Source organism: Salvia splendens, chromosome 9, assembly GCF_004379255.2.
Source record: "Salvia splendens isolate huo1 chromosome 9, SspV2, whole genome shotgun sequence".
NCBI lineage: Eukaryota > Viridiplantae > Streptophyta > Magnoliopsida > Lamiales > Lamiaceae > Salvia > Salvia splendens.
Genome location: NC_056040.1, coordinates 9,594,822 through 9,620,934, shown reverse-complemented (window position 1 = coordinate 9,620,934; position 26,113 = coordinate 9,594,822). Strand labels below are relative to the sequence as shown.

General features: G+C 37.6%; 3 protein-coding genes and 1 long non-coding RNA gene across 6 annotated transcripts; all 4 read left to right on the top strand.

The window, feature by feature from the left end:
• The first annotated feature begins 2,880 nt into the window (after positions 1 to 2,880).
• Positions 2,881 to 6,158, top strand: LOC121747629. The gene is made up of 2 exons (XR_006039245.1): positions 2,881 to 3,957; positions 5,888 to 6,158. It is a non-coding gene; the product is annotated as an uncharacterized LOC121747629 (long non-coding RNA).
• A 2,094-nt stretch (positions 6,159 to 8,252) lies between these two features.
• On the top strand, positions 8,253 to 10,136 carry LOC121748606 (cytochrome P450 71A1-like). The gene is made up of 2 exons (XM_042143074.1): positions 8,253 to 9,288; positions 9,365 to 10,136. Exons 1-2 carry the CDS (start codon positions 8,425 to 8,427, stop codon positions 9,950 to 9,952), a joined length of 1,452 nt encoding a protein of 483 aa, XP_041999008.1. The 5' UTR covers positions 8,253 to 8,424; the 3' UTR covers positions 9,953 to 10,136.
• Positions 10,137 to 11,640: 1,504 nt separating this feature from the next.
• Positions 11,641 to 17,733, top strand: LOC121748427 (serine/threonine-protein phosphatase 2A 65 kDa regulatory subunit A beta isoform-like). Of its 3 annotated transcripts, none has more exons than XM_042142783.1 (13): positions 11,642 to 11,824; positions 12,426 to 12,845; positions 12,944 to 13,190; positions 13,430 to 13,542; positions 13,910 to 13,989; positions 14,088 to 14,229; positions 14,306 to 14,386; positions 14,477 to 14,581; positions 14,665 to 14,847; positions 14,929 to 15,021; positions 15,114 to 15,253; positions 17,268 to 17,334; positions 17,409 to 17,733. In XM_042142783.1, exons 2-13 carry the CDS (start codon positions 12,453 to 12,455, stop codon positions 17,526 to 17,528), a joined length of 1,764 nt encoding a protein of 587 aa, XP_041998717.1. In that variant the 5' UTR covers positions 11,642 to 11,824; positions 12,426 to 12,452; the 3' UTR covers positions 17,529 to 17,733. The 3 variants fall into 3 exon arrangements, 2 of the variants coding, with proteins under 2 accessions (XP_041998717.1, XP_041998716.1); XM_042142782.1 differs by having other exon boundaries at positions 12,420 to 12,845; XR_006039472.1 differs by lacking the exon at positions 17,409 to 17,733 and having other exon boundaries at positions 11,641 to 11,824; positions 12,420 to 12,845; positions 15,103 to 15,253.
• A 4,544-nt stretch (positions 17,734 to 22,277) lies between these two features.
• LOC121748824 (cytochrome P450 71A1-like) lies at positions 22,278 to 24,113 on the top strand. Its single transcript, XM_042143358.1, has 2 exons — positions 22,278 to 23,242; positions 23,316 to 24,113. The coding sequence occupies exons 1-2, from the start codon at positions 22,352 to 22,354 to the stop codon at positions 23,904 to 23,906; spliced, it is 1,482 nt and encodes a 493-aa protein (XP_041999292.1). The 5' UTR covers positions 22,278 to 22,351; the 3' UTR covers positions 23,907 to 24,113.
• Positions 24,114 to 26,113: the final 2,000 nt, after the last annotated feature.

The following is a 26,113-nucleotide window of genomic DNA, read 5'->3' as shown; positions in this document are numbered from 1 at the left end:
TTAAGCAAATCATTGGTAGGAGAATTTGATGAAGCGTTGTTGGACTCCTTGACTGCTCCGTTTTAGATTGTGAAACCAGGTGGAGGTTGAATGGCATTGTTTGGGTTACCATATGACATGTTGATGTCAGTTAGCATGATAATTTCCAACCCCAAATTCGAGTTGTAGTTGTTGTAGTTCCTTTGCTGGCCACCTTGATGTATGCAGTTCACGTCTTTAACCCCATCTTTTGGCTTCACGTTGGGCTGTGCCAAGTTAATGTTGTCTACTTTTTGATTGAGCAACAACATCTGTTGAGCTAGGAAATTTATACTCTCCGAGTCGATGGTGGCAGCTACTCTCATCGAGTTATCTCTCCCCGAACTCCAGCTCTTGCTGTTGACTGCAAGTTTTTCTATCATCTTCTCACACTAGTCCCTCCCGAGGTCAAAGAATGATCCTCTAGAGTGCAATTTTTGTAAAATATACTCACTAGGTGTCCACGCCTAAATCCATGCTTATGCGGATTTAATTGGTTCATGTATTTCCTCAATAGTGCATTGAATCTCTTCCGTGCCTTGTACATGGACTCATCGCTCATCACGGTGAAGCGACAGATCCCCCTTTGCAGTTTCAGGGTTGCGCTGTAAGGGAAGAACCTCTCCAAAACGTAACTTCCCAAGTTGTAGTCGAGCCAGGTGCCAAATTCTCATACCAATCCTTCACATCATCCAAGGAGGGAGAAGGCGAATAGTCTCAGCTTGATGGTATCATCTGGAACTCCATTGTGTTTGGTAGTATTGGCTCTCTCCAAGAATTTACTGATATTTCGGTTCAGGTCCTCACTTTCAAAGAAGGGATTTTGCTGCACCATTTGGATTAGTGCAGTCTTCAGCTCGAAGGTGTTGGCATCGACCTTCGTATCTATGAGTAGGTGCGAAGTTGTAAATTCAGTCTAATATAGATTCATATAGTATAATTTCATACCATTTTTTCCTAGGTTACTGGTACGCTCGGGTTTTGCACTGTTTTAAGGCCATTTTTGGGTCTGTTTTGAGTGTCAAAGTTGCATTACATGTCCGTTATTTGCATACTTTATCTATTTTGGTATTTTGACGTGTTTTGTGAGAAATGTGCAAAATAAAGCCTAGAAAGAAAGCAAAAAGTCGAAGATGAAAATCTAGAGTATTCGAGCCAGCCATCGGTCCGTTGCACCTTTGCCAGCGACCGCTGGCCGCCATCGACCGCTGCCCTTGTAGCGACCAACTTTGGAAAATAGAGCTGAAAAGATGAACACGCCCAACGACCGCTGATTTAGATCCAGTGGCTACAGAGTGATTGCTAGTGACCGTTGAAACAAGTGCAGCGATCGTTGATCGAGCTATAGAAGCTACGAGATGATTTGCAGCGACCGTTGAACAAAGTGCAACGACCCGCTCGAAGAATGCGACACACAGAATTTGCCCTATTTTCTCTTCAAGACTTATCATACTATGCTGAAGATTTACCATATTATGAGACACTATTTGGAGGCTATAAATACCTACTCAAGCTTCATCAAGAGAACCTTTTACGGTATAATTCCAGAGCATAATATTTGAGAGTTCCTTCCACTTGAACATTGCTTAAGGAGTTTGAAGAGTGGATTCAAGAGAAGATCAAGGCTACAAGATTCAACCTTTGTGTTCTATTGTTTTAATTCTTATTTTTTTATATGTTTTCACTACAAACTATGCGTTTCCCATAGAATTCTAGTGATGTGTTAGTAACGACTTTGGCTTATATAGTTCCTATTTATTTAATATCCCCTTTGTTCATTACTTTGCTTCTATTCTAAGTGTTGGATAATTATTCATGTTAGAGTGACACATTCTATGATAATTTATTGACGTACAACATAATCGTGAGAAGAGGTTTGCATGTTAGAAGAACTTAGTTGACGTTACAATTGTCAAGCCCACATTTTCTAAGGATAGAAAAAACGGTTGATCGCGACTGAGGGAGAATATAAGAAGCGGGAAGAAAGGGGGATTGAAGCAAAATCATACTTATATGAAATTCGACGAACAAAACAATTCATTTAATAACCAGAGTAGTGAGTTCAATGTATCTCAAAACCAAAAGTAACATTATTCAAAATGATAAATAGTCTTTAGCGGAAGCATTCAAGAGAAACAAATGACATCATGTGTGAAGACATGACTCATTCGGTACAAGACAAGTAGCTCACGGTCCCCATATGGTGTACACTAGCCTAAGCAGGGTTTGCTGCCCATACTCAGACCTGAATTCGATTAAACATCTAGCAAATCCAGGCAACCAGCAAAAAGCCAAGGCATATAGGTATTCCACAAAATCCAAAACACGACATGACAATCATTCATTTCACGTCAAAACATTTAATTATCATAGGGAACAAAGCCCAACATATTTCTTGAACGGTACTTCTTAAATTAAAAGAAAGCCTACCTCTTGCGTTTAAATAGATCTCGCAACTTGAATATTCCTCGTTCCAAACTTAGAGTCTCATGGAACAATTCCCTTTAGATAAATAAAATAATAACACAACAATTAGTGCGAGAAAACTACTAATAATGCATGCACCCTAATTAAAGAGTTTTATCTCTTTTCTTGATTTTCGCGTATTTTTGATTATTCGGCGGCCGCCCAAGGTGTCGCGTGCGACGCAGGTTGGGCGCTTGCGCCCATAAATTCTTCCTTTGACTCCTCGTATTTTCCTCCATGATGTAGAATTAGATTCCAAAATTTAATTTAGCGTGTAGTTAAATTCTCGCAAAAGATTCCTCAAATTAAATTATTTCGAACTGGGCTAAAATTATTCACCCTTCGAAATATTCGTAAAATTAAATAAATAAGTCCCTACAATTAAAATTAATCATCAGGCCCAAAAATTATTGAATTAAAAATAGCCCATGAATTTTAAATTAAACTGGCCCAGGAATTATTTTATTTCCAGCCCGAACTAATTAAAATCTCAGCCTATCTTATTTCTCTAATTTATTTAATGAGGACCAAAAAGTAGCCCAAGTAAAAAAAAATGAGTCCAACAAAACACTCCATCCTCCACTATTGGAAATTTCCATCTCCCTCACTCCAAGTCAAAATAAGAGATCCCCAATTGAAGAAACCCCAAATCCGTCGCCTCCCTCAATTTCTCAGCGCCGATGCAGCGATAGGGGGGAGGGGCTGGTCGCTGTTCAGTCTCCGTCGCACTTATGCAGCAGCCACCGCCGTTGGAGAATCCCTGCCGTCGTCTGGCTGCTTCGCGACTTCGTCGGCGTCGCTGGGCACTGCTGTTCGTTGGCCACCGCCACCGTTCAGCCTCCTATTGCAGTCGCTGCTGGTCGGTCAGCCTCCGATTAACCCCGATTCAGCCCCAAATTACTCCGAAAGATAAGTTCTTTTTTTCCAATCAGGTTCTTTCTTTTCAGTTCTCAATTAAACCGTGAGGGGCGTGTTTGATTGATTTAGTTGTTGATTTAATTCCGAATTATGCGTGGGAGTGATGTATGATGATATGCTGTGAGGGAAACACTTCATAAACACCTCATTTTTAAATAATAGTAGCATCCTACCAATCACAATCAATAGATCTATGTAATTAACGCACATGATTATGCCACATCACCACTCAAATATTCAATAAAAATTTCGATCAATCAGTTATATATTGTCCCTAATTTGTCGACATTTATTATTGCAGCAAAAAAAAGCGCGTTGGCGGCCCCCACACTCCGGTCCGACATCATGTGAGGGGTTCAATCAGGGTACGCAGTAGCCTGTTAAGGGGGAGGTCTTAACCCACTGGCTGCCAGAAGCCCATCTCCCAAGGCCTCACACTTGTGCCTGAGAGATGGAAGCAACTACACGACAGCAGTGTGATTCGAACCCAGACTCATTGTAGCAAGATCTGCCCCTCCGTTGCCAACTACGTCGACATTTATTATTATTTTTATGGTAAGTTACCCTTACACCATTTCTATATTTATGGTTGAAAGAATATATTGATACCAAAATCTCAAAGCAAATTTTAAAAAATCGTCCACGGTTGTCGGGTAGGTCGGTTAATGAGAAATGAAGCAGTGGTTCGGATCCCATATCTCGGACTGCATTCCTCTGCTACGAATTAAGTCTAGCAATCAAACGACTAAAATGTTCAGGAGAACTCCTGAAATGGAGTGACTTTATTTCCTTCTCAATATGCCGAACTTGTTCAGCGTCGCTAGCAGCTGGATTCTTTCGTTTCCGTCGCTTGTGAACTAAAGGTGTACAAAAAACTCGATTCATACCAGAGCAGTAAGCAATTTTTTGAAGTAAACAAAGTATCTCAATAAGTAAGCAACATTTCGAATAGCTTAAGCAAAACTTTTTGTAGCCAAATTAAGCATAGGTAAACACAAATTAAGCAATCTTTTGTATAGAAAAAGCAACATTTCGAATTGCACAATCAAAAAATTTCAATAAACAAAATATTAAACAAAAATAAGCACATTTAACAAGAAATTAAGCATGTTATCGAACAGAATAAGCAACATTTTCAAAAACTAAACACTGTACAGAGGTAGCAAAAACCTAATTATCGTATTCAAAATAAGCATAGTTTAGCACAAATAAGTAATATTTTGTAAGAAAAAGTAAGATTTTACATATCATAAGCAAACAATACACAAATGTCACACAAAACTAAGCACATTTAACATGAAATTAAGCAAACAAAAAAAAGAATTAATCACATTCATGCATAGTTAAAGACAAAGTAAGCAATTCTTTTTTACAGAAAAAGGAACATTTTGAATTGCTTAAGCAAAATTTTTCAACACACAAATATCATCCAACAAAAAAAATATTTATCACGAAATTAAGCAAACAAAAAAAGAATTAAACAACAAATTAGTCACAATAAGCGAAACGAATACAAAGCTAAGCAAAAACAACACACCAAATCGACATAACGAAAAACATCTAAATTATCACAAAAAAAAAGAAATTAAACATATTAAGAAATTGAATCAGCAAACAGAACTTCACGAAACAAGATCCGGGACAAGCAGGAAATTACCTATTCGCGAAGATTCTTCGACGTCGGGCTTTGTGGTGTTTGAAATTTCTCGTCTTTTAGACATTTATCGAATTTGTGGTCGATGGATAGAAGCGGTTTAAGCTATGTTGATGAAAGTACTAGACTTTGCTGGCGCTGTGGTGAGTGGCAGGATTGAGTTAGAGTTTTGAATTGAGAATGTGTTTTTGGAGGTGAACACGACGGAATGAGAAGTTGAATGAATTGAGAAGAGTGGAAAGGCCGGAAAGGAGTTGAATGAGCAGACATATCGTGTAATTGAATGATCCCTCAAATATCACGCATCAAATTAGGAGAGTGGGTTAAATACATGAACTGATTAATTTTCCCTTTAATGTAACAAAAATGCTAAAAAATGCAATCTTAGTTGATAAAATCACAACTCCACGTCTGTATATCTAACGGTTTATATCAGTAGGATGTTAGAAGTATAAGTGTACATGGAGAGTGTGCCGTGAACAATATGTTAAAAGTTGATGACTTAAAATTGGGAAGGGGAGGTTTGAAAGTTGAATTGTGGTGATAGATTGGCTGGTTGTCACCCTCGGTGAAGGTGATTCAGCACGCTGCTTTGTCAATTCTCGGCTTCTGCCTTGGTATTGATGTTTAATTGAAAACCAAAAAGCTCTCCTACTCTCTGACCCTCTCTCAACTCTCAATGGTTTTTGCTAAAACTGAAGGAAGGGAGTGATTGATCGTGAATTTGAGGGTGCGAAATTTAGGGGCCAATTAATTGGGTAATTAGTGGCTGCAATAATTTGTCATTAATCACCATAATTAGAAATTAATTTGGTGATTTTGTGTGTGTAGGAGGTAACGGCTGGAAAGTGGGATTGCTGAAGAAAGATTATTGCATAAGAAATTTACGCTCATCTGCGCGAAAAAGATGGAGATTGGGCTCAAAAGATTTTATCATCTCCATTTGTTAGATCGCAAGCCCAAAGTGATTTAATTTGTTGTAATTAAATCAAACCCAAAGTTATTTATTTATTTGGACTCTTTTATTTCTCATGGCCCAAAGCCACTTTGAATTAAACACTGGACTTTATTTCATTTATTTGATAAGCCACTTTGAATTAAACACTGGACTTTATTTCATTTATTTGAGAAGCCCAAGTATACAATAGGAGTACTTTATATGTCGCATTATTTTTTATTAATTAAAGTTCATGGAAAACTTTAATTAATCTCGTTGTCTCGTCCCAACGAACGTTAATTTGTACAACACAAGTCAATTACTCATTCCGTTCCATAGTAGTGGAGTCATTTTGCTATTTTGATACGTTTCATAGTAGTAGAGTCATTTTCTCTTTTTAGTAAAAGTCAACACATTTCTTCTTACTTACTTTACTCTCTCTTCATCTATCTACATTTTTCATTTCCTACTTTATTCTTTCTTTATTTAATTCATTTAACATAATTTTTTTTAATCTCCGTGCTGGAACAAAATGTCTCAACTACTATGGAACGGATTGAGTAATATTTAGTTTGGTTCCAATTATTAATTCCACAATCGATCTTCGATTCAAACCACAAAGTACTAAGCAAAGGACTTTAAACCATTTCCACGAAGGCAGAAAATTCCTTCAACAAAATAATTCACACTACACAAGTATTGAATATTTATTCCACGTACGCACTTTCCTTTGCGCAACCAAACAATCAATTCCTTGGTGTGATGACAAGTACTAGAACAATTCTCAACATGTTCACTTGATTAATCATCCAAGATTCGTACAGTATTTCACAAAGTTCAAGAACCAAAAGAATTCATCGTGTCCAAAAGTATTATTCGTGTGACCAAAAATATTTAATTCCTCGCTCTGCGAGATATTAAATATTATTTTTTAGAAATTTCATTTTAATCATCATATTGCATTCGATAAAAAAATTTATTATCCGAAAATTGTGGCTGTTACAATATTTAATTCCCTTAAAACGGTTATATTAATTGAGAGCGAGAACCATAGGAGTCTTAGGAGCCTTTAGGAGTTACAAATGTAGGATTGATGTTCCTAGTGTTTGTGATCTACTTTGTGCCTCATGGAAAATATTTATGTGACTTGCATAAACCATAACTGTGAAAGCACATAACTGGAATTCCCTTATCTCATCTGATTATCTATGTGATTTTATTTGCAATTGCTTACTTGTTTTCTTTATTTTACTTTTCAAAACCAAAATTTCTGTTTTTCCAAATAGTAGCGGAAGCTTAGTAGAAGGTAGACAATTTATGATGTTTTTACCCGTGATCGATATCTGATACTGACCTTTAACTATACTATATGTATCCTATATACTTGCAAGTTTATTTAGTGCATCACTTACCCCTCTTATATAGATCTTTGGACTTAAACTTGTTACGGTCATATTAAACACAAGTTAATGGCCATAGCTAAAAAAATGGAAATAGATTGCACAATTTCCATGCTTCAATATAATTAATGATAATTGCGTTTATCATAGAACTATTAAATAATTACGGCTCCAAACCCCACTTGTTAGGCCATTATAATTTACAAAATAAACTTATTCTCACCTAATTATCTTGAAAAAACCATGGACTACATATTTGTTTCGATCACATTAATTTCCATGTTTATATATAATTAATGATAATGAAAATTAGCGTAGAACTTTTAAATGATTGCGGCTCAAAAATCCACTTCCTTGCTCTTTATCAGAATGGATTGCGGCAGTTATGAGTAGGTGCAAAGTTGTTAATTCAGTGTGATATAGATTCATTATGTGTAATTTCTTACCAATTTTAGCTTACCCCTATTTTATAGATCTTTGGATTTAAACTCGCTATGATCATATCAAATACAAGTTGATGGCCATTGTTAAAAGAAAAAAAATGGAAATAATTTGCACAATTTCGTGCCTCTATATAATTAATGATAATGACATTTACCATATAACTTTTAAATAACTACGGCTCTATATATACCCACTTGTTAGGCCATTATAATTTACAAAGAAACTTATTCTCATATATTTTTCTTGAAAAAATGTTGGTCAACATAGTATTTATTTCGATCACATTAAATACATGTTGTTAGGCATAGCTAAGAGCAAAATAAATGCGAATAGAATCCCCTAGATCCCCATTTCTATATAATTATTGATAATGATAATAGCATAGAGCTTATAAATAATTGCGGCTCAAAAGCCCTCTTCCTTCTATTATTAATTTTATTATCTTACTATAATACTACGATCTCCCAAAAATGTGTATCCTATTTATAAGTCAAACCTGTTGTATCCCAAATAAAAAGAAGAGACTTGTTGTTCTAAAGTATCATTTCATTGTATAATCACATATACAACCTCTAGAAATAGATAAAATGATGTCACTTATTTTACTCTTATGGTCTCTTCCCATAATCTTGATTCTCTACTTCCAATTACAAAAACCTAAAAATGGCAACAAACTCAGACCACCAGGCCCACCAGGGCTGCCGATCATCGGCAATATGCTCCAAATCGACGGTCAGTTTCCGCACAAGTACTTCCAGCGCCTCTCCAAGCAATACGGCCCCGTCATGTTCCTCAGGCTCGGAATCAGGCCCCTTGTTGTGATTTCCTCAGTAGAAACAGTGAAAGAGATCTCGAAATCATACGATGCCATTTTCTCAGGCCGACCTTCTCTTGTCGCCATGGATAAGCTGTCGTATAACAACATAGACATCGGGTTTTCGGACTACAATGACACGTGGAGGGAGATGAGGAAGATCTCCACCCTCCATCTCTTTAGCACAAAGCAAGTTCAATCATCTCACTCCATTTTCAGAGATGAAGTGAGAAAGATGATGGAGAAGATTGGTAGAGACGCCTCATCTTCCACCGTCATCAATTTCAGTGAGATGGCGACGGTGCTTTTAAATAATATCATGGTCAGACTTGTGTTTGGGATATATGGAGGTGATCGTTTAAACAATCTTGCTAGCGGAGTTCAGAGCTTATATGCAGGCTTTTTTGTGGGGGATTACTTGCCTTGGTTTCGATGGATTGATAGCCTCTCTGGAATGGCTGCAAGGCTTGATAAGACTTTTCACATGATGGATTCTTTTTGTCAAGAATTAATTGAAGAGCATATGAAGCCGAATAGGCCTAAATCTATGGAAGGTGACTTCATCGATATCTTGTTAAGGATTAAAGAAAATGGATCCTCTTCTCTTACACTAAACCACATCAAAGCAGCACTAGTGGTAATGCATTTTATATTGAAATTACATGTTGATATAATAATTTGAGAAACAAGTGCTTAGGTGATTAATTTTGCAGGATATGGTTACCGGAGGGAACGACTCAGTAGCAAGTGTTATATTGTGGACAATGACAGCGTTGATGAAGAAGCCTTCGGTGATGAAGAAGTTGCAAGAGGAGATAAGGCGGTCGGTCGGAAAGAAAGATATGATCGATAAACAAGACATAGAGAAAGTTCCATATTTGAGGGCAGTTATAAAAGAGGGTATGAGATTGTATCCACCAGCTCCACTTTCATTGCCAAGAAAGACTACTGATAAGTGTAGTGTAAATGGTTATGAAATAGAAGCTGGAACTATGGTGTATATGAATCTTTGGGCTATTGGAAGAGATCCTGCCGCGTGGGAAAACGCGGATGAATTCTTGCCGGAGAGGTTCTTGGAGGATCAGACTCCGGATATATCGTTTGGATTCGGGCGGAGAGGGTGCCCGGGAAATGGAATGGCGATGGCCGAGATGGAACTTGCTTTTGCAAATCTTTTATACAAATTTAATTGGGAATTGCCGGTTGGAATGAAGGAAGATGATATTGATTTCGAGAGTGCGCCTGGAACAGCAATGCATAAGAAGAATGATCTTTGTCTTGTTGCCAAGGTTGTCATATAAAAAAGTTTCGTGTTTTAGACCCTAATCAATAAAGGATTCTAACAAAATGAATCCATCTAGACAATATATTGAAATATTATGCATCAATCTATGTAAATAAAGGATTCTAGTAAAATGAATCCACCAAGACAATAGTTTGAACTATTATACTTTCATAATGATATGAATGAGATCTATTTACCCATGCCTTTTTTCTTCTTAATAGATCCTCCTTCAGTTCAGATTGGTTTAATGAGGAGGTTAATCTACGTGTGCACAATTATATTAGTAGAATTCATTCAAAAAATAAGTAGATATACTTGTATTGACATATAGGAGAGTGACATGTGGCAATGACACGTTGGAGTCCTGATAGATGAGTTGAGAACAATGATGACGAGCTGCTTGCTATGGCTGAAGAAACACTTTGCACCGTGGAGGAGAATTGTTTGATGTAGAGTCGTTGTGCAGAACTGAATAAAAAATATGAGGGAGAGTGATTTGGTTGAAGGTTAATTTTTTAACTTAGCTTTTGTCACTTCATTGCTTATGCTATTCAAACAAGCCTGTATTGTATCTATGAGTTGTTTCTTATTTTGAATTTGGAATGCCCCGCCTTTTATTTTAAGTTATTCTTGAAAGAACGTCAAACGTATAGTCGATTGCTATCAAAGGACTCAAGTTCATTTCACGTTTTAAGTACTCGAATCAGCAAAGGATATATGTTTATTTAATTTCTAGCAAATGGAATGTTTTACATGAATGAGTTTTTGGTCTACATCAAAGGTGTTAGAGGTTAGTATACAATATAAGCATATTTCGTATGTGTAATAACTCTTTGCCCATTTTTGACCATATTTATGAGAATGCAATCAATTCTGTCTGTCTGGGCCAGCAGTTCAGATACAATCAATTCTCTGAGTGATGGGCATTGCTCTCAATTTCTATGAACATAACATAATGCTACTTACCCTCAACTCTGATGCTGCATTGCTCTTTTATGTCTTTATCTTGATCATTTGCTTTGCAAGATGCAGTCTACTACCAAAGGATATGTTCATCTCATTGCAAATCTTGTCGTTTGATGATTGCCATTGTCCTACATTGGGCTTTTAATCAGTTTAAGCCCATAGGACTGAAAATAATTGGCCTGTGTCATAATTTGTTTTTAAAAATTAGCGACATGAAGTTTCCAAACTTTATTGCAGAAATACAGATTTTAAACATAGACTAAAAATGTTAGGCCAACAACTTGATAGTTAAATTACAGGATCACACGAAAACCAATAAGTCCATAAAAAAAATTATGGTGGACTGCTTTGAGGAGCTAGTGAGGAGACAGAGTTCATAGATCCTGATGTTGTTGTTCTAACAAGGCTAGTTTGGTTGCAAATATTTGAACTTTAGTTAGTTTGTTAGAGTTCTGAAATATATAGTCAAGATTGGAGATTGAAAGGGGTGATTTTCAATGGTAGCAAGATTTTAGGTTCAAAATATTTGATCTTCAATCAGTTGGTTGTGTGGGACTTGTTGGGCTTTTTCAAAAATACAAAAGATACTAGTACTCTGTATTTTTTTAAATAAAAAAAAGGTAGAGGTGTTATTTTATTTAGCAAATAAAATAAAATAAAATAAAATAAAATAAAATAAAATAAAATTAAATTAAATATTCAACCTTGGCCTTACTCTGATTAAAAGAAAAGCAAAATTAATCGCTCCTTTTGATGAGACTGTATTTCGGCTGCCATTTCTTCTTCTACTTCTACTTCTACTTCTACTTCTCCAGCTTTTTACATGCAAACATTGGCCTGAAATCTCGAATACAAAATTCATAAATATCTCTCCACCTAAACGCCTCTGAATCTGAGGGAGCCGGCGGAGCTTATTGCCCAGGTAAATCTCTTCTCCTTTCAATTTTCTCTCTTTGCCCTAATTGATTGAGGATTCAGACCCCAGATCTTGGATTTCTTCCCATGGATTTTGATCTGCTCTTTAATTTATTCCAACTTCCCAAAACAAAAAAACAATTAGGGCTTGCCAAATTTAAATTTTGGGTCTAATATCTCATCTCCAAGTTAATTTAGATTATTTCACTTTACCCTTTTTTTTATCTGGGGGAGGGTGATGCCTTCGTTAGTTTTTGGCCTGAGTAAATTGCATTTCTCTCTTATTTTATGAACCTAGCTTAACTTTTTTCCGCTGAGTTATAATTTTAGCACCCGTTGTGATGGGATCTCGTGATTAGATTATAGTCTCGTATTTTTTTGTTCTTATGGAAATTCTGATCTGTTTTCAGCTCCATAGTTTTCTAAAATTTTCGGGTCTGGTTGGGAAATGAGGTTTGGAACAGTATAATCCTGTGGATTTTGATTTTATTTGCAGAATACTCTTAGAATGAATTGATTTTATTCTTTCTTTTTGGTTGTGTAAATTAAGATTCAGTTGTCTATGGTGTGCTAATATTATTCCTGAATTTTATTATGTGAAGTTGCAGATTTTGGTACCATTATTTTGTGCCACTATGTCGATGGTGGATGAACCACTGTACCCAATAGCAGTCCTGATAGATGAGTTAAAGAATGAGGACATTCAGCTACGATTGAACTCCATACGTAGACTATCCACCATTGCACGTGCGCTCGGGGAGGAGAGGACTAGAAAGGAGTTGATTCCGTTTTTGAGTGAGAACAATGATGACGATGATGAGGTGCTGCTTGCTATGGCTGAAGAATTGGGCGTCTTCATTCCATATGTTGGAGGAGAGGAACATGCTAACGTGCTGCTCCCCCCTTTAGAAACACTTTGCACCGTGGAGGAGACCTGTGTGAGAGACAAAGCTGTAGAATCGTTGTGCAGAATTGGATCACAAATGAGGGAGAGTGATTTGGTTGACTCGTTTATTCCTCTTGCAAAGGTTAAAGAGCAATATCTCTATCAGATAGTTAGTCAGATACCAAAGATGCCAGTTTTGTGTCTATCTTGACTGGAGTTGTTTTTTATTTTGAATTACAGAGACTGGCAGCAGGCGAGTGGTTTACAGCCCGTGTCTCAGCTTGTGGCGTATTTCATATTGCATATCCAAGTGCCCCGGATACACTAAAGACAGAATTAAGGTCAATATACAGCCAATTATGTCAAGATGATATGCCTATGGTGAGAAGAGCGGCTGCAACGAACTTGGGAAAGTTTGCTGCTACAGTGGAAGCTGCTCATCTCAAGACAGATATAATGTCTATGTTTGAGGACCTCACACAAGATGGTAAATCAGAGTCTAAGTCTTTTGCTCTTATAGTCTTATTGAGGCTATGTCTAGAAATCACTTGAACTTGTTAAGATACCATTGGAATATACCAAATGCAAAAATTGCAACAAGATCAAGTGATCAAATTATTATTTTTGTTGTCTTAAATGATGGATAGCTACAAAATATGGGAAATTAAGATGGTAGATGGCACTGTGAATATACTGAAAGTTACTCATTTCAATTGATCTTACCAGATCAAGATTCTGTTCGCTTATTGGCTGTTGAGGGCTGCGCTGCTCTTGGAAAGTTGTTGGAGCCTCAGGATTGTGTTGCCCATATTCTGCCTGTGATTGTCAACTTCTCACAGGTACAGTGAGTCAAAACAATTGCTATATAGTTATGAATTGAGGCCATTTATTTAAAATTTATTCTAGTTACTTTGTTGTTGACTCTCCGTCTAAATGTGGGTAATAAGTATTTTAAGTATATATAACCTCGATAACGTTGAGTTCTAATTATGTAGTTGCTGTAATCATCATTCCTTGTATCAATATGTTGGGTACTGTGTAGCTTATTAATTTGGGGGGAGGTTGAATCTAGAACTTTTTATGCTTATGGGTTTGTGTATCTGATGATAAGTTTTCAATGCTTGTTCTTATGTTCAAGTTGATTATGTTGCCCCTTTCCTTCTTTCCCCAATGAAACCCTTTTAATATGTGTGTGTTTCTCATCAGGATAAGTCTTGGCGTGTTCGTTACATGGTTGCCAATCAATTATATGAGCTTTGTGAGGCTGTGGGGCCTGAACCTACTAGGTAAGTATCTATATCTGATCCGTTGCTGTGATTGATACGTTTTCCCTTCTTATTAGAATGATTTTCATGATAAAATACCATTTTTCATATGTTTCAAGGACGAATTTAGTTCCTGCATATGTGCGCCTGCTTCGAGATAATGAAGCAGAAGTGCGAATAGCAGCTGCCGGAAAAGTTACAAAATTCTGTCGGATTCTTGATCCAGAACTTGCTATCCAGCATATTCTGCCCTGTGTGAAGGTAACCGAAGCCTAACTCGAGTAATTCAGTTGTAACAGAATTAGTGACCTATTGTTTCCCATATCATTGTTTGCAGGAATTGTCATCTGATTCTTCCCAACATGTAAGATCTGCTTTGGCATCTGTCATTATGGGGATGGCTCCTGTCTTGGGAAAGGTAAAATCTGCAAGTACCGTATTCCTCAAACGTCTTGACTTTCTTAACTTTTTGGTTATATTTTTTTTACAAATTTTGATGATTGGGCAGGATGCAACAATCGAACAACTTCTTCCCATATTTCTCTCCCTCTTGAAAGACGAATTCCCTGATGTTCGCCTCAATATCATTAGCAAGTTAGACCAAGTCAATCAGGTTTGTGCCTCCTCGCTTCTGTTGTTCTTCTTGTTTCACTTTATTAACGCCCCTACTTAGGGTTTACCTCTCTGCCCATTCAGGTTATAGGAATCGATCTTCTATCCCAGTCCTTACTACCAGCCATTGTCGAGCTGGCAGAAGACAGACATTGGAGAGTCAGGCTTGCCATCATAGAATATATACCTCTTTTGGCTAGTCAGTTGGGTGTTGGATTTTTCGACGACAAGCTCGGTGCCCTTTGCATGCAGTGGCTGCAGGACAAGGTTTGTGATTCCCTTTGATTGCCTCTCTTACAGAAGACTCCCTCAAAGTCGTACTCATATTTTGGGTTCTATTGTATGTAGGTTTACTCGATCCGAGAAGCTGCTGCTAATAATTTGAAGCGTCTGGCAGAGGAATTCGGTCCAGAATGGGCAATGCAGCATATCGTTCCTCAGGTTTGTGGATGGCTGTGCTGACGCTTCTTACATTTTAACATATTCCTATTTTACCTTTTTTTGTATATAATATGTCCATAGTTTCAATGCAGGTCTTGGATATGGTGACGAACCCACACTATTTGTACCGTATGACTGTGCTTCAAGCAATCTCGCTACTTGCTCCGGTCATGGGTTCCGACATAACGTGCTCCAAATTATTGCCCGTCATTGTCAACGCTACCAAGGACAGGTATTTCCCCTCTTTCATCCTCAGGGTGTTTGGCTAAGCTTATAAGAGCATCTCCAAGGGAGAGGTAAATGGATAGGTAAAGTCATATAACTACCACATTTATCTTTTTTTCATGAAAAATCATTCTTCAAGGAGAAAGGAGAAAGATATTTGAGAAGGTATTATACCTTTTCCTATTTTGAAGAGGGATCTTTACCTCTCTATCCATCAATGTAAAATCTTATAACTACCATATTTTCCTTCTTTTCATGAAAAAACATTCTCCAAGGGGAATGTATTATACTTTATGTTTGGAATGCATTTTGTACTATTATTTTATTTTAAACAATAATTTACCTTTCTATATAATACCTTTTTCCTTTGGAATGTGGTACTTTTTGGAAGGGTATATTTCACCTTTTGAGAAGGTAAATAGATGATATTACCTCTTTCATTTACCTTTTCTTCTTGGAGATGCTCTAAGCTCCCTAAAAAGGTAAAACATCTTATAAGTTGTAAAAATAAGCTCTCGAAAAAATCCGTTTGTGAACCGAAATTTATTTTTTTAATAATCTTATAAACTGCTCCCTCCGTCTGCGAATAGGAGTCCTATTTCTTTTCGGCATGAGTTTTAGGAAATGTTAAGAAAAGTAAGCTAGTGGAATAAGATCTCACTTGTATATATTAGTTTTAAATGATATGTGAGTGGAATGAGTTAGTGGAATGTTGGGGTTTTTTACCATTTATGGTACTTATGAACCGAGACTCATTTTTGCCGACGGACCAAAATGAAAAAATGAGACTCCTATTCGCAGATGGAGTATAATTTTATAAAAATAGCCCTAATATAGTTTGGTATTTAATCCCTCCGTCCTGAAAAGTAAGAACTATTTCCTAATTAGTCCGTCTCTTGAAAAGTACTCCCTCCGTTCCGCAGTTGTTGAGTAGTTTCATTTTCTGCACTCGTTTTGAAAAAATGATAATAAATAGTTAAAATGGATAGGGAGTAAAGTAAGTGACAGAATAAGGTAAGGTAGGCAAAAGTGTTATCTACATTATACTCTCTTACCTTATTTTTTCTCCACTTTATCTATTTATTACTCTCTTATTCCCATAAAAATATGCACCCTTTCCTTTTTAGTCCATCCCACATGAATATGCACTTTCCAATATTGAAACTTTTTTTTCTCTAATGAGGTAAGATCCATTTCTCAATAACAATACTTTAATTACTTTATCTCTCTACCCCTTTCTTACGTTACCAATTTTGCATTATGACTCGTGCCGAACCAAAAATGCATATTCTTTAGGGACGGAAGGTGTATTATTTTTCTAAAACGAGTGCAGAAAATGAAATGACCAAACTACCGCGGAACGGAGGGAGTATAAACTTTATAATTTTAGAAATAGTTAAGCAACACATTATACTCCTACACATTATTTTATTTACAGCTTATATCATTACACTACACTCCTAATGATATGGAGTCCACTCTTCACTAATACTACTTACACTACCCTTTGTCTCCCTCCTCTTACTTTATCAATTATAAATTAAAATTTGTGCCGACCCAAATGTCCATGCTTTTCAGGGACGAAGGGAGTATAATATACTTCCTCCGTCCCATCGAAGATGATCCACTTTTCTTTTTGGTTTGTCCCAACCAAGATGTCTCATTATTAAAATTTGAAACACCTTTATCTGTACTTTATTATCTCTTTCTTGCTTTACCTTTTCCACTTAACACACAAAATAAAGTTGCATAAAATTACGTGTCACCTAGGGAAAGGGTCATCTTTCTTGATACCTTTTCAGTTTCACTGGTCTTCTATTTTGCTGTCTCTAACTAGAATTCTTTATCCTTATAAGCTCAATTGTCAAACACTTTGCTATATAAGCTGTTGAGTTATTGCGGGGGTGTTTGGTTGAGTTATAAGCTCATTAGATGTGTTTGGCGAAATAAGCTCCTAAACTGCTTATGTATCTCCATAATCGATGTGTTGTAATAATCAAAACCTCCCATCATCCTGGCAGGGTGCCCAACATCAAATTCAACGTGGCCAAGGTGTTGCAGTCGATGATCCCCATCGTTGATCAATCTGTGAGTATAACCTCCTTTACAACGTGGGATTAATTTTCTTCCAACTCTCTGAAACGTTTTCTTGCTCTTCTAAGGTGGTGGAGAAGACTATTCGCCCCAGTTTGGTCGAGCTCTCGGAGGACCCTGACGTCGATGTCCGTTTTTTTGCGAATCAAGCGCTCCAGTCAATCGATCATGTCATGATGTCGAGCTAGAAAAACGCACGCCGGTTATAGCTATTGTTGTTTATGAACCTAATTAGCATGCAAATTATTTGTATTTTGTCTCATGATTTTATTTGAGATGTGCCGTTGATAGTGTTTTATAAGATAGTGATTTTCTTGTTTTTAAGCTAAGTTCAAACGGTCGCAGACTTGATACTCAACTCTGATGTCTTAAATTTTAGGCCTTTCTGTCTAATTCTCTTGTTTTTCGAAGCCTAATAATATTCTCACCTTAACTAAATGATACAGTATATTAAGAAAAAAGCATATTCAAGTTATTGAATAATTAGATATCTTCAGGAAAAAAAAGGGCGTTGCATTGTAATACTCTCTCCGTCCTATAAAAATACATTCACAAAAATACGTGCATTTCATTTTTGGAAAGTTATTCAAATTTATAATCCATATATATCAACTTATTTACAACTAATACCACCGTTAAACACTACTAATAATGTGGTCTCATTATCCACTAACATTATTTTAACTATCCTTCTTTACCTCTCTTCTATTTTATCACTTTTATCTTAATTCGTAACTTGTGGGATGGAGGGAAGATTAATATGCATCATGTGATTATAATTAATAGATGGCCTTAATTAGGAGTTGTTAGACAGTTGAATTCTCACGATTAAAGAAATCCAAATAATAAGAATAAAAATGCTTAAACATCTATACTATTATCGATCTTTATTTAATGCGAAGTCCTCAATTGCAAATTAAATACATGAGAGGAATCATATTTGTCACGACCGCACTTTGCTATGGATAGAAAGTCGAGAAATCGTGACTAGGGGTGGGAAATAAGAAGAGGGGAACAGAAAGGGGATAAACAATTACTGAATATTCACATAGAAATGAGGTAGGAAACAATTTCAAACTAACTCTTAATCAGCAGAACTTGATGGAAATCTTACTTTTCAATAAAGAATTATTAGAGTATAGGAGAACAGTCGATGTTATCTAGAACCTTAGTATGCAGCGGAATGAACACGGTCACATGTATGGAGACATGCACCTCTGGGAGCCTCTACTTAAAATAAGAAGAAAATCATAAACTCTACTCAGCATACTCCACCATCACTGTTCAACCTGCACATTTAGAAATATATGCACGGCTGAGTACAAAGATACTCAGTGAACACATTGCCGAAATATACACATATACGTTGAAAATATTTCATGTCATCACAGTAACACTCCAGAGTTTTCTCTTAAAAGGCCCGAGCTTACTAAATTCTTTGTGAGCTAAAGTTCGACTGATCAATCTAAGTTCTTTCTATACTTCTGGCATATCTGAACATTAAGTGCCGTGGAGATGATGCTTTTCCATGGTCACCTACTTCTTTCTCCAGCCGGGGAGGTGGCCACCTCCCAACGGCCTCCACTACATCATCGTTGTGCACGGTCACCTGTGTATATTAATCCGAGTAGGGACACCACCCTCACTCGGACCCGAATTCGATTCTTAAGTTCCAACCAAACAGATAGGCTTCATACACATAAAATAAATCATTTATGGCAAGATAATATCATTTGCATAAATAAATATCATCTCGAAAATAATTTGTAATTTTTTATCCACATTAGCATGTAGGATAGAAACGGCTGGTTCTTTGCCAGGCCACCACTCCGAGTTCTCGTTGGTCACGACCACGTTGGTCACGGCAGATTCTTTGCCCGGCCACCACTCCGTGGGTCACCACTCCGAGTGGCCCCAAACGTACTCGTTGGTCACGGCGAGTTCGTTGCCCGGCCACCACTCTGAGCCATTTGGGCTCTCAATGAAAGCACCAATTGATACAGACCAAACGGGAGAACTCATCCCAAAAGACTAGCCTGTTAGGAGAGAGAGCTCATTTAGTCTATATACCCCACATCGGTTGTCCCAAACGGCTCGGAGTGGTGGCCGGGCAACGAACTCGCCGTGACCAACGAGTGCGTTTGGGACCACTCGGAGTGGTGACCGGGCAAAGAATCCGCCGTGACCAACTTGGCCGTGACCAACGAGAACTCGGAGTGGTGGTCTGGCAAAGAACCAGCCGTGACCAACGTGGCCGTGACCAACGAGGACGTTGGCCCTTAAAGGAGGGTCGAATGTTACGGACTCAATTCCCACATCGGTTGTAAGAACAACTGATGTGAGGTATATAGACTAAATGAGCTCTCTCTCATAACATGCTAGTCTTTTGGGATGAGTTCTCCCGTTTGGTCTGTATCAATTGGTGCTTTCATTGAGAGCCCAAACGGCTCGGAGTGGTGGCCGGGCAACGAATTCGCCGTGACCAACGAGTGCGTTTGGGACCGCTCGGAGTGGTGACCCACGGAGTGGTGGCCGGGCAAAGAATCCACCGTGACCAACGTGGCCGTGATCAACGAGAACTCGGAGTGGTGGCCCACGGAGTGATGGCCTGGCAAAGAACCAGCCGTGACCAATGAGGACGTTGGCCCTTAAAGGAGGGTCGAATGTTACGGACTCAATTCCCACATCGGTCGTGAGAACAACTGATGTGGAGTATATAGACTAAATGGGCTCTCTCTCCTAACAGACTAGTCTTTTGGGATGAGTTATCCCGTTTGGTCTGTATCAAAATGATAGTTTGAAAGTTAGTTGAAACTAACGGCTACTAGCCGTTTGGAGCTCGACTGTTAGCTGCGGTTTTCAACCAATTCAAGAAAGGATTTCTTGTTCTTTCCTTGGTTGTTTTAGCTAGTATAAATGCTTGTAGAGGTTTTTAGTTTTGAGGTATGACTTTGAGTTTACAGTTTCAATAAGATTTTTCGGTTTAAGCTTTCCACAAAATACTCTCTTCTTTCTCATCATATCTTCGGTTAAAAACAAGCTCGGTTTAGAGGGTTTTCAGCTGCGTTGCTTGATAAATATTTGTTACATAACTCTCGTTTCTATCCTTAAATTTTAGTTATTGCAATCGAGTCATTCGAATTATTGGTTATCAGTTTATGCAACTTATGCGAAATTTGTATGTGAACATGCTGAAGGAGAAGAGATATTAAAACTGGATGGACTGTACCTTTCTTGAGGGACATGGATGGTATCCACTCCAAAGTTGACACAAACTCTTACCTCTACTCTCTGTTTTATTTGTGAATTAGTTGGAAATATTGTGGATGAGAGTTACAACGTGTAACAAAAAGAGAGAGAGATGGGAACGTGTGGGGTGGGGGAAGAAAAGCCACGCCTAGGGTGAGGAGGAATTCATCTCATTGCTTCCTTTGGTCAAATTGAATTGGCTTCACAATTGGACTCCAAAAAGATGCACGGAGTATAATATTTTCTTTTATTAAATTACAGCCCACAATGAATGGTTTTTTAGAAACAAATTCTTTTATTTCCATTATACTTTAGATCTTGAATTTCAATTCCTTTCACAAAATTTGACAATCAACACTTTGGTGTTATGCCAAAACTAACATATATTATGATTCCTCTTGATCGATTCAATATTCTTTTAATCCGGGAAAAGAAATGAAGATTAAACAAAAATTTTCTGCTAATGTCCTTTCGAGTTCAACTAAAAGGATAGGAAAAACTCGGGATGTTACAATATCCGATATAAATAAACTGAAGTATAAATTTACAAAAGTAAATTTGATATAAATGTATTTTGTATAATTTCTTACTATTTTTTTCTTAGCTTACCCTGCTACATATATACTCCCTTCATCTCATAAAAATATTTTTTTTTCATTTTGAGTCGTCTGACAAAAATAGTCATCTTCATTCTTTGGTATTATATTTTTCTCTCTTATGAGATAAGCCTCATTGTTTACTAATAATACTCCAAAGTCCTTATTTTGTTGGGATAGACAGAGGTAGTAGATCTTTGGACTTAAAACTTGTTACGATCATATTAAACACAAGTTGATTGCCACAGCTAAGCGAAGAAAAATGGGAAATAGATTGCACAATTTTCATGCCTCTAAATAATTAATGATAGCAGCTTTAACCATAGAACTTTTAAAATTACGGCTCCAAAACCCACTTGTTAGCCATTATAATTTACAAAAGAAACTTATTCTCACAAAATTATCTTGAAAAAAAACATGGACAACATATTTGTTTCGATCACATTAAACACAAGTTGTTGGGCGTAGCTAAGAGTAAAATAAAATGCAAATAAAACTCCCAAATTTCCACGTTTCTATATAATTAATGACAATGACAATTAGCATAGAACATTTAAATAATTGCAGCTCAAATGGGACTCTTAATAGCAGATGGAAGGAATACCATTTTTTCTTAGCTTACCCCTATTATATAGATCTTTGGACTTAAACTCGCTACGATCATATCAAACACTAGTTGAAGGTTGTTGCTAAAAGAAAAAAAATGGAATTAAATTGCACAATTTCCACATCTATATAATTAATGATAATGTCATTTTCCATAGCACTTTTAAATGATTACGGCTGTAAACCCACTTGTTAGGCCATTATAATTTACAAAGAAACTTATTCTTGCATAATTAATTATCTCGAAAAAAACATACAGTATTTGTTTCGATCATATTAAACACATTTGTTGGGGCATAGCTAAGAGCAAAATAAATGCAATAAAATTCCCAAAATTCTTCATTTGTATTTAATTAATGAAAATGGCAATTAGCATATAGCTTTTAAATAATTGCGGCTCAAAAGCCCACTTCCTTCTGTTATTTTTATTATCTTAATATAATAATACGATCTACCAAAAATGTGTATCCTATTTATAAGAGTTAAACCTGATGTATTCCAAATAAAAAGAAGAGACTTGTTGTTCTAGAATATCATTTTCGTATAAAAAACAAGACAAAATGATGTCACTTCTTTTACTCTTATTGTCTCTTCCCATAATCTTCATTCTCTACTTCCAAACACAAAAATCCAAAAATGCCAACAAACTGAGCCCACCGGGCCCACCGAGGCTGCCGATCATCGGCAATTTTCACCAATTCGACGGCCAGGATCCGTACAGATACCTCCAGCGCCTCTCGAAGCAATACGGCCCCGTCATGTCCCTCAAGTTCGGAGCCCGGAACGTCGTCGTGATTTCGACAGTAGAAGCGGTGAAAGAGATCACGAGATCAACCGATGCCATTTTCTCAAGCCGAGTTAGTACTGTCGCCGGGAAGAGGGTGTCGTATAACTACCAAGACATCGGGTTTTCGTCCTACAACGACACGTGGAGGGAGTTGAGGAAGATCGCCACCTTCCATCTCCTTAGCCCGAGTAAAGTTCAAGAAAATCACTTCCGTTTCAGAGATGAACTGAGCAAGATGATGGAGAAGATTGCAAGAGATGCCTCTTCTTCCAACGCCATCAATTTCAGAGACATGTCGATGTCGCTTTTCAGTAATATTCTCTCCAGTGTTTTGTTTGGGAAGACTTATGATGGTGATCGAGGGTATGGAAGGGATCGTTACATTGACCTTCTTGACGAAACTCGGGACGTACTTGCAGGTTTTTATTTTGGGGATTTCTTTCCTCGGCTTCGATGGATGGATAGCCTCTTTGGATTGGCTGCAAGGCTTGAAAAGAATTTTCAGAAATTTGATGCTTTTTGTCAAGAAGTGGTTGAAGAGCATATGAATCCGAATAGGCCTAAATCTATGGATGGTGACCTCACGGATATTTTGTTAAAGATTAAAGAAAATGGATCCTCTTCCTTTCCTCTTACATTAGACCACATCAAAGCTATACAAAACGTAATGAATTTTATAATCTAAATATAGTAGTAATAATTTGAGAAACAATTGCTTAGGTGATTAATTTTTGCAGGATTTGTCAAATGGAGGCAGCGACTCGTCAGCAACTGCTCTAGCGTGGACAATGACGTTGTTGATGAAGAAGCCTTTATTGATGAAGAAGTTGCAAGAGGAGATAAGGGGGTTGGCCGGAAAGAAAGATATGATCGATAGACAAGACATACAGAAACTTCCATATTTGAGGGCAGTTGTAAAAGAGGGTTTGAGATTGTATCCACCAGCTCCACTTTTAGTGCCAAGAGAGACTACTACTAAGTGTGTTGTGAATGGTTGTGAAATTGAAGGAGGAAGTTTTGTGATTATTAATGCTTATGCTATTGGAAGAGATCCTGCCGCGTGGGAAAACCCAGATGAGTTCTTGCCGGAGAGGTACTTGGACCTTCAGAATCCAGAGGTGATCGCGTTTGGATTCGGGCGTAGAGGGTGTCCGGGAATTGTAATGGCGATAGCCGAGCTGGAACTTGCATTGGCAAATCTTGTATACAAATTTAATTGGGAATTGCCGGGTGGAATGAAGGAAGAGGATCTTGATTTCGAGTGTGAGCCTGGACATTTTATGCATAAGAAGAATGCTTTCTGTCTTGTTCCCAGGATTGTCATATAAAGCTTAGTGTTTTAGAGAGTAATCACCTCTGCAAATAAAGGATTCTAACCTAATGAATCCACCGACACAGTTGTTTTAGAGAGTAATCATTTGTGTAAATAAAGGATTCTAATCAAATGAATCCACCATTCAAATATTATACTACTTATCTATATATGATAATGATATGAATGAGATTAATATACTCATCCCTTTTTTCCTTCTTAATAGCCCCTCCTTCAATTCAGAGTTCAAATCTACCGGTGCATGGTCAGACTGAGAAGAGCGGAATTGGATTCGGGTTGATCAAGTTATATAGAAGATAACCGATCGGATGGATCAGTTAGCAATTGTCGTTGCCACTTGATCAAGGCGTTGTCGCTCTCGCTCCACTACCAATGTAATTTATAAACTCCCAAACTCGCACAACTTTAACAGTAAAGCGGCAAGAACGGGGTCGATCCCACAGAGAAACCGGTATATAGAGTGTATGAGTAGTAAACAAGGGTCGGCTGCTGCCACGCTTTAATTTTGAGAGTTTTTAACTACTGGTTTTACCTTAAGCAGAATGTAAACTATCTACTGGATCAAGACATTGCTAACTACTGGATCAAGTAAGTTACATGATGAAAACAAGAACTCAACTATCTAGGCATGCTGTGAAAAACATAAAAACACTTTGCCATTCATCATGATTAAACACTTGGTCAAAGACTAAAGAGCGAAACTGAGCTGGAACAGTAAACACGAAGGCGAAAACAGAACAACTCCAATTTATATCCAAAACTCATAACAGTACGCACGCATGAAGAATACAGAAAGATTGATTCTTTAACTACAGAACAACTCGAAATCAAACTATTCTAACAACTTCGGGAAATAAGAAAGCAAGTAAAGCCGATAAGCTCTCGGATGGAAATTCGAGACAACGCCGAACAGATATCGAGTACTCTACCGCGCTCCCTCTCTTTAGCTAACTATTTCTCTAACTATCTTTAGAACTAGTGAACTAAACTAAACCAAAAAGGAAAATTGCTGAAGACGGAAGAAGATGGTAAAAGGAAAAAGATATCTGATTGTGGTGGCACATCCTCTATTTATAGGCACTTCACACAATCTCCAGCTGGATAACGATCTTGGCAGAGGATATTCACTCACGCTGTGAGCGAGCGACTCATCGATTGTTACGTGCCTTCCTTCTCGCTCCTCAATAACAGATTGATGACTCAGCTCCGTCCTTGCGTCTCATGTATCAGCATGTGTCCCTCTTCTAGAACGTCGTCCTTGCTAACTGAATGATGACCACCATCCAGCTCATTGGCCTCACGTGTCCTCATTCTAGAATCCAGTGGCCCCCGCCTAACTGCATGATCACCCATTTGATCAGTTCACCCGATTTTTGGCCTTTTTTCGCCTTTTGTACCAACTTGATCAACTTTGCCTTGATGTCTTGGTCACGCGTCATTCCTGTACTTTTAACACTTATTTTGCAGGATAACTAACCAAGTACAACACATTTTACCCCTAAACCGATGCATGAAATATGTCTTACAATTACATTTTCTATTGTATTAACTGAATTCATACAAAAATAAATATATATACATCTATTGGCATATAGGAGAGTGACACGTTGGAGTCTGATAGATGAGTTAAAGAATGAGATCTATCCACCATTGCACGTGCGTTCGGGGAGGAGAGGACTAGAAAGGAGTTGATTCAGTTTTTGAGCTGTTTGCTATGGCTGAAGAATTGGGCATCAAGGAGACCTGTGTCAGGGACAACGCTGTAGAGTAGTTGTGCAGAAATTGGATAAAAAATGAGGGAGAGTGATTTGGTAGAAGGTTAGTTCCCCAGTTGATCTGATTTTTTGCAGCTTATTTACTTTTTTGTTTTATTGCTTTATTTATTTTAATAGTGATTAGAGCATCTCTAATGGCGGCCAGCGGACAGGCTAGTTGATTCCCGGCGCTGGCCGGTCCGCTCGCCGAACCATTAGAACCGGCGAGCGCCATTTCGGCGAAAAAATCGGCGACCCGACGCCGATTTTCGGGCGCTGGCCGATCCTCTCGCCGATCGGCTGACCGCCATTGCAGGCTCCCGATCGACGAGTTCAATTTTTTTTTCGAAATACTATATATACGCGATTTGCACGTCATTTTCATTCGTACCACTTGTTTTAACGAGTTTTCTCTCCATCTTAGTTTCTATACAAGAGCAACAACGTG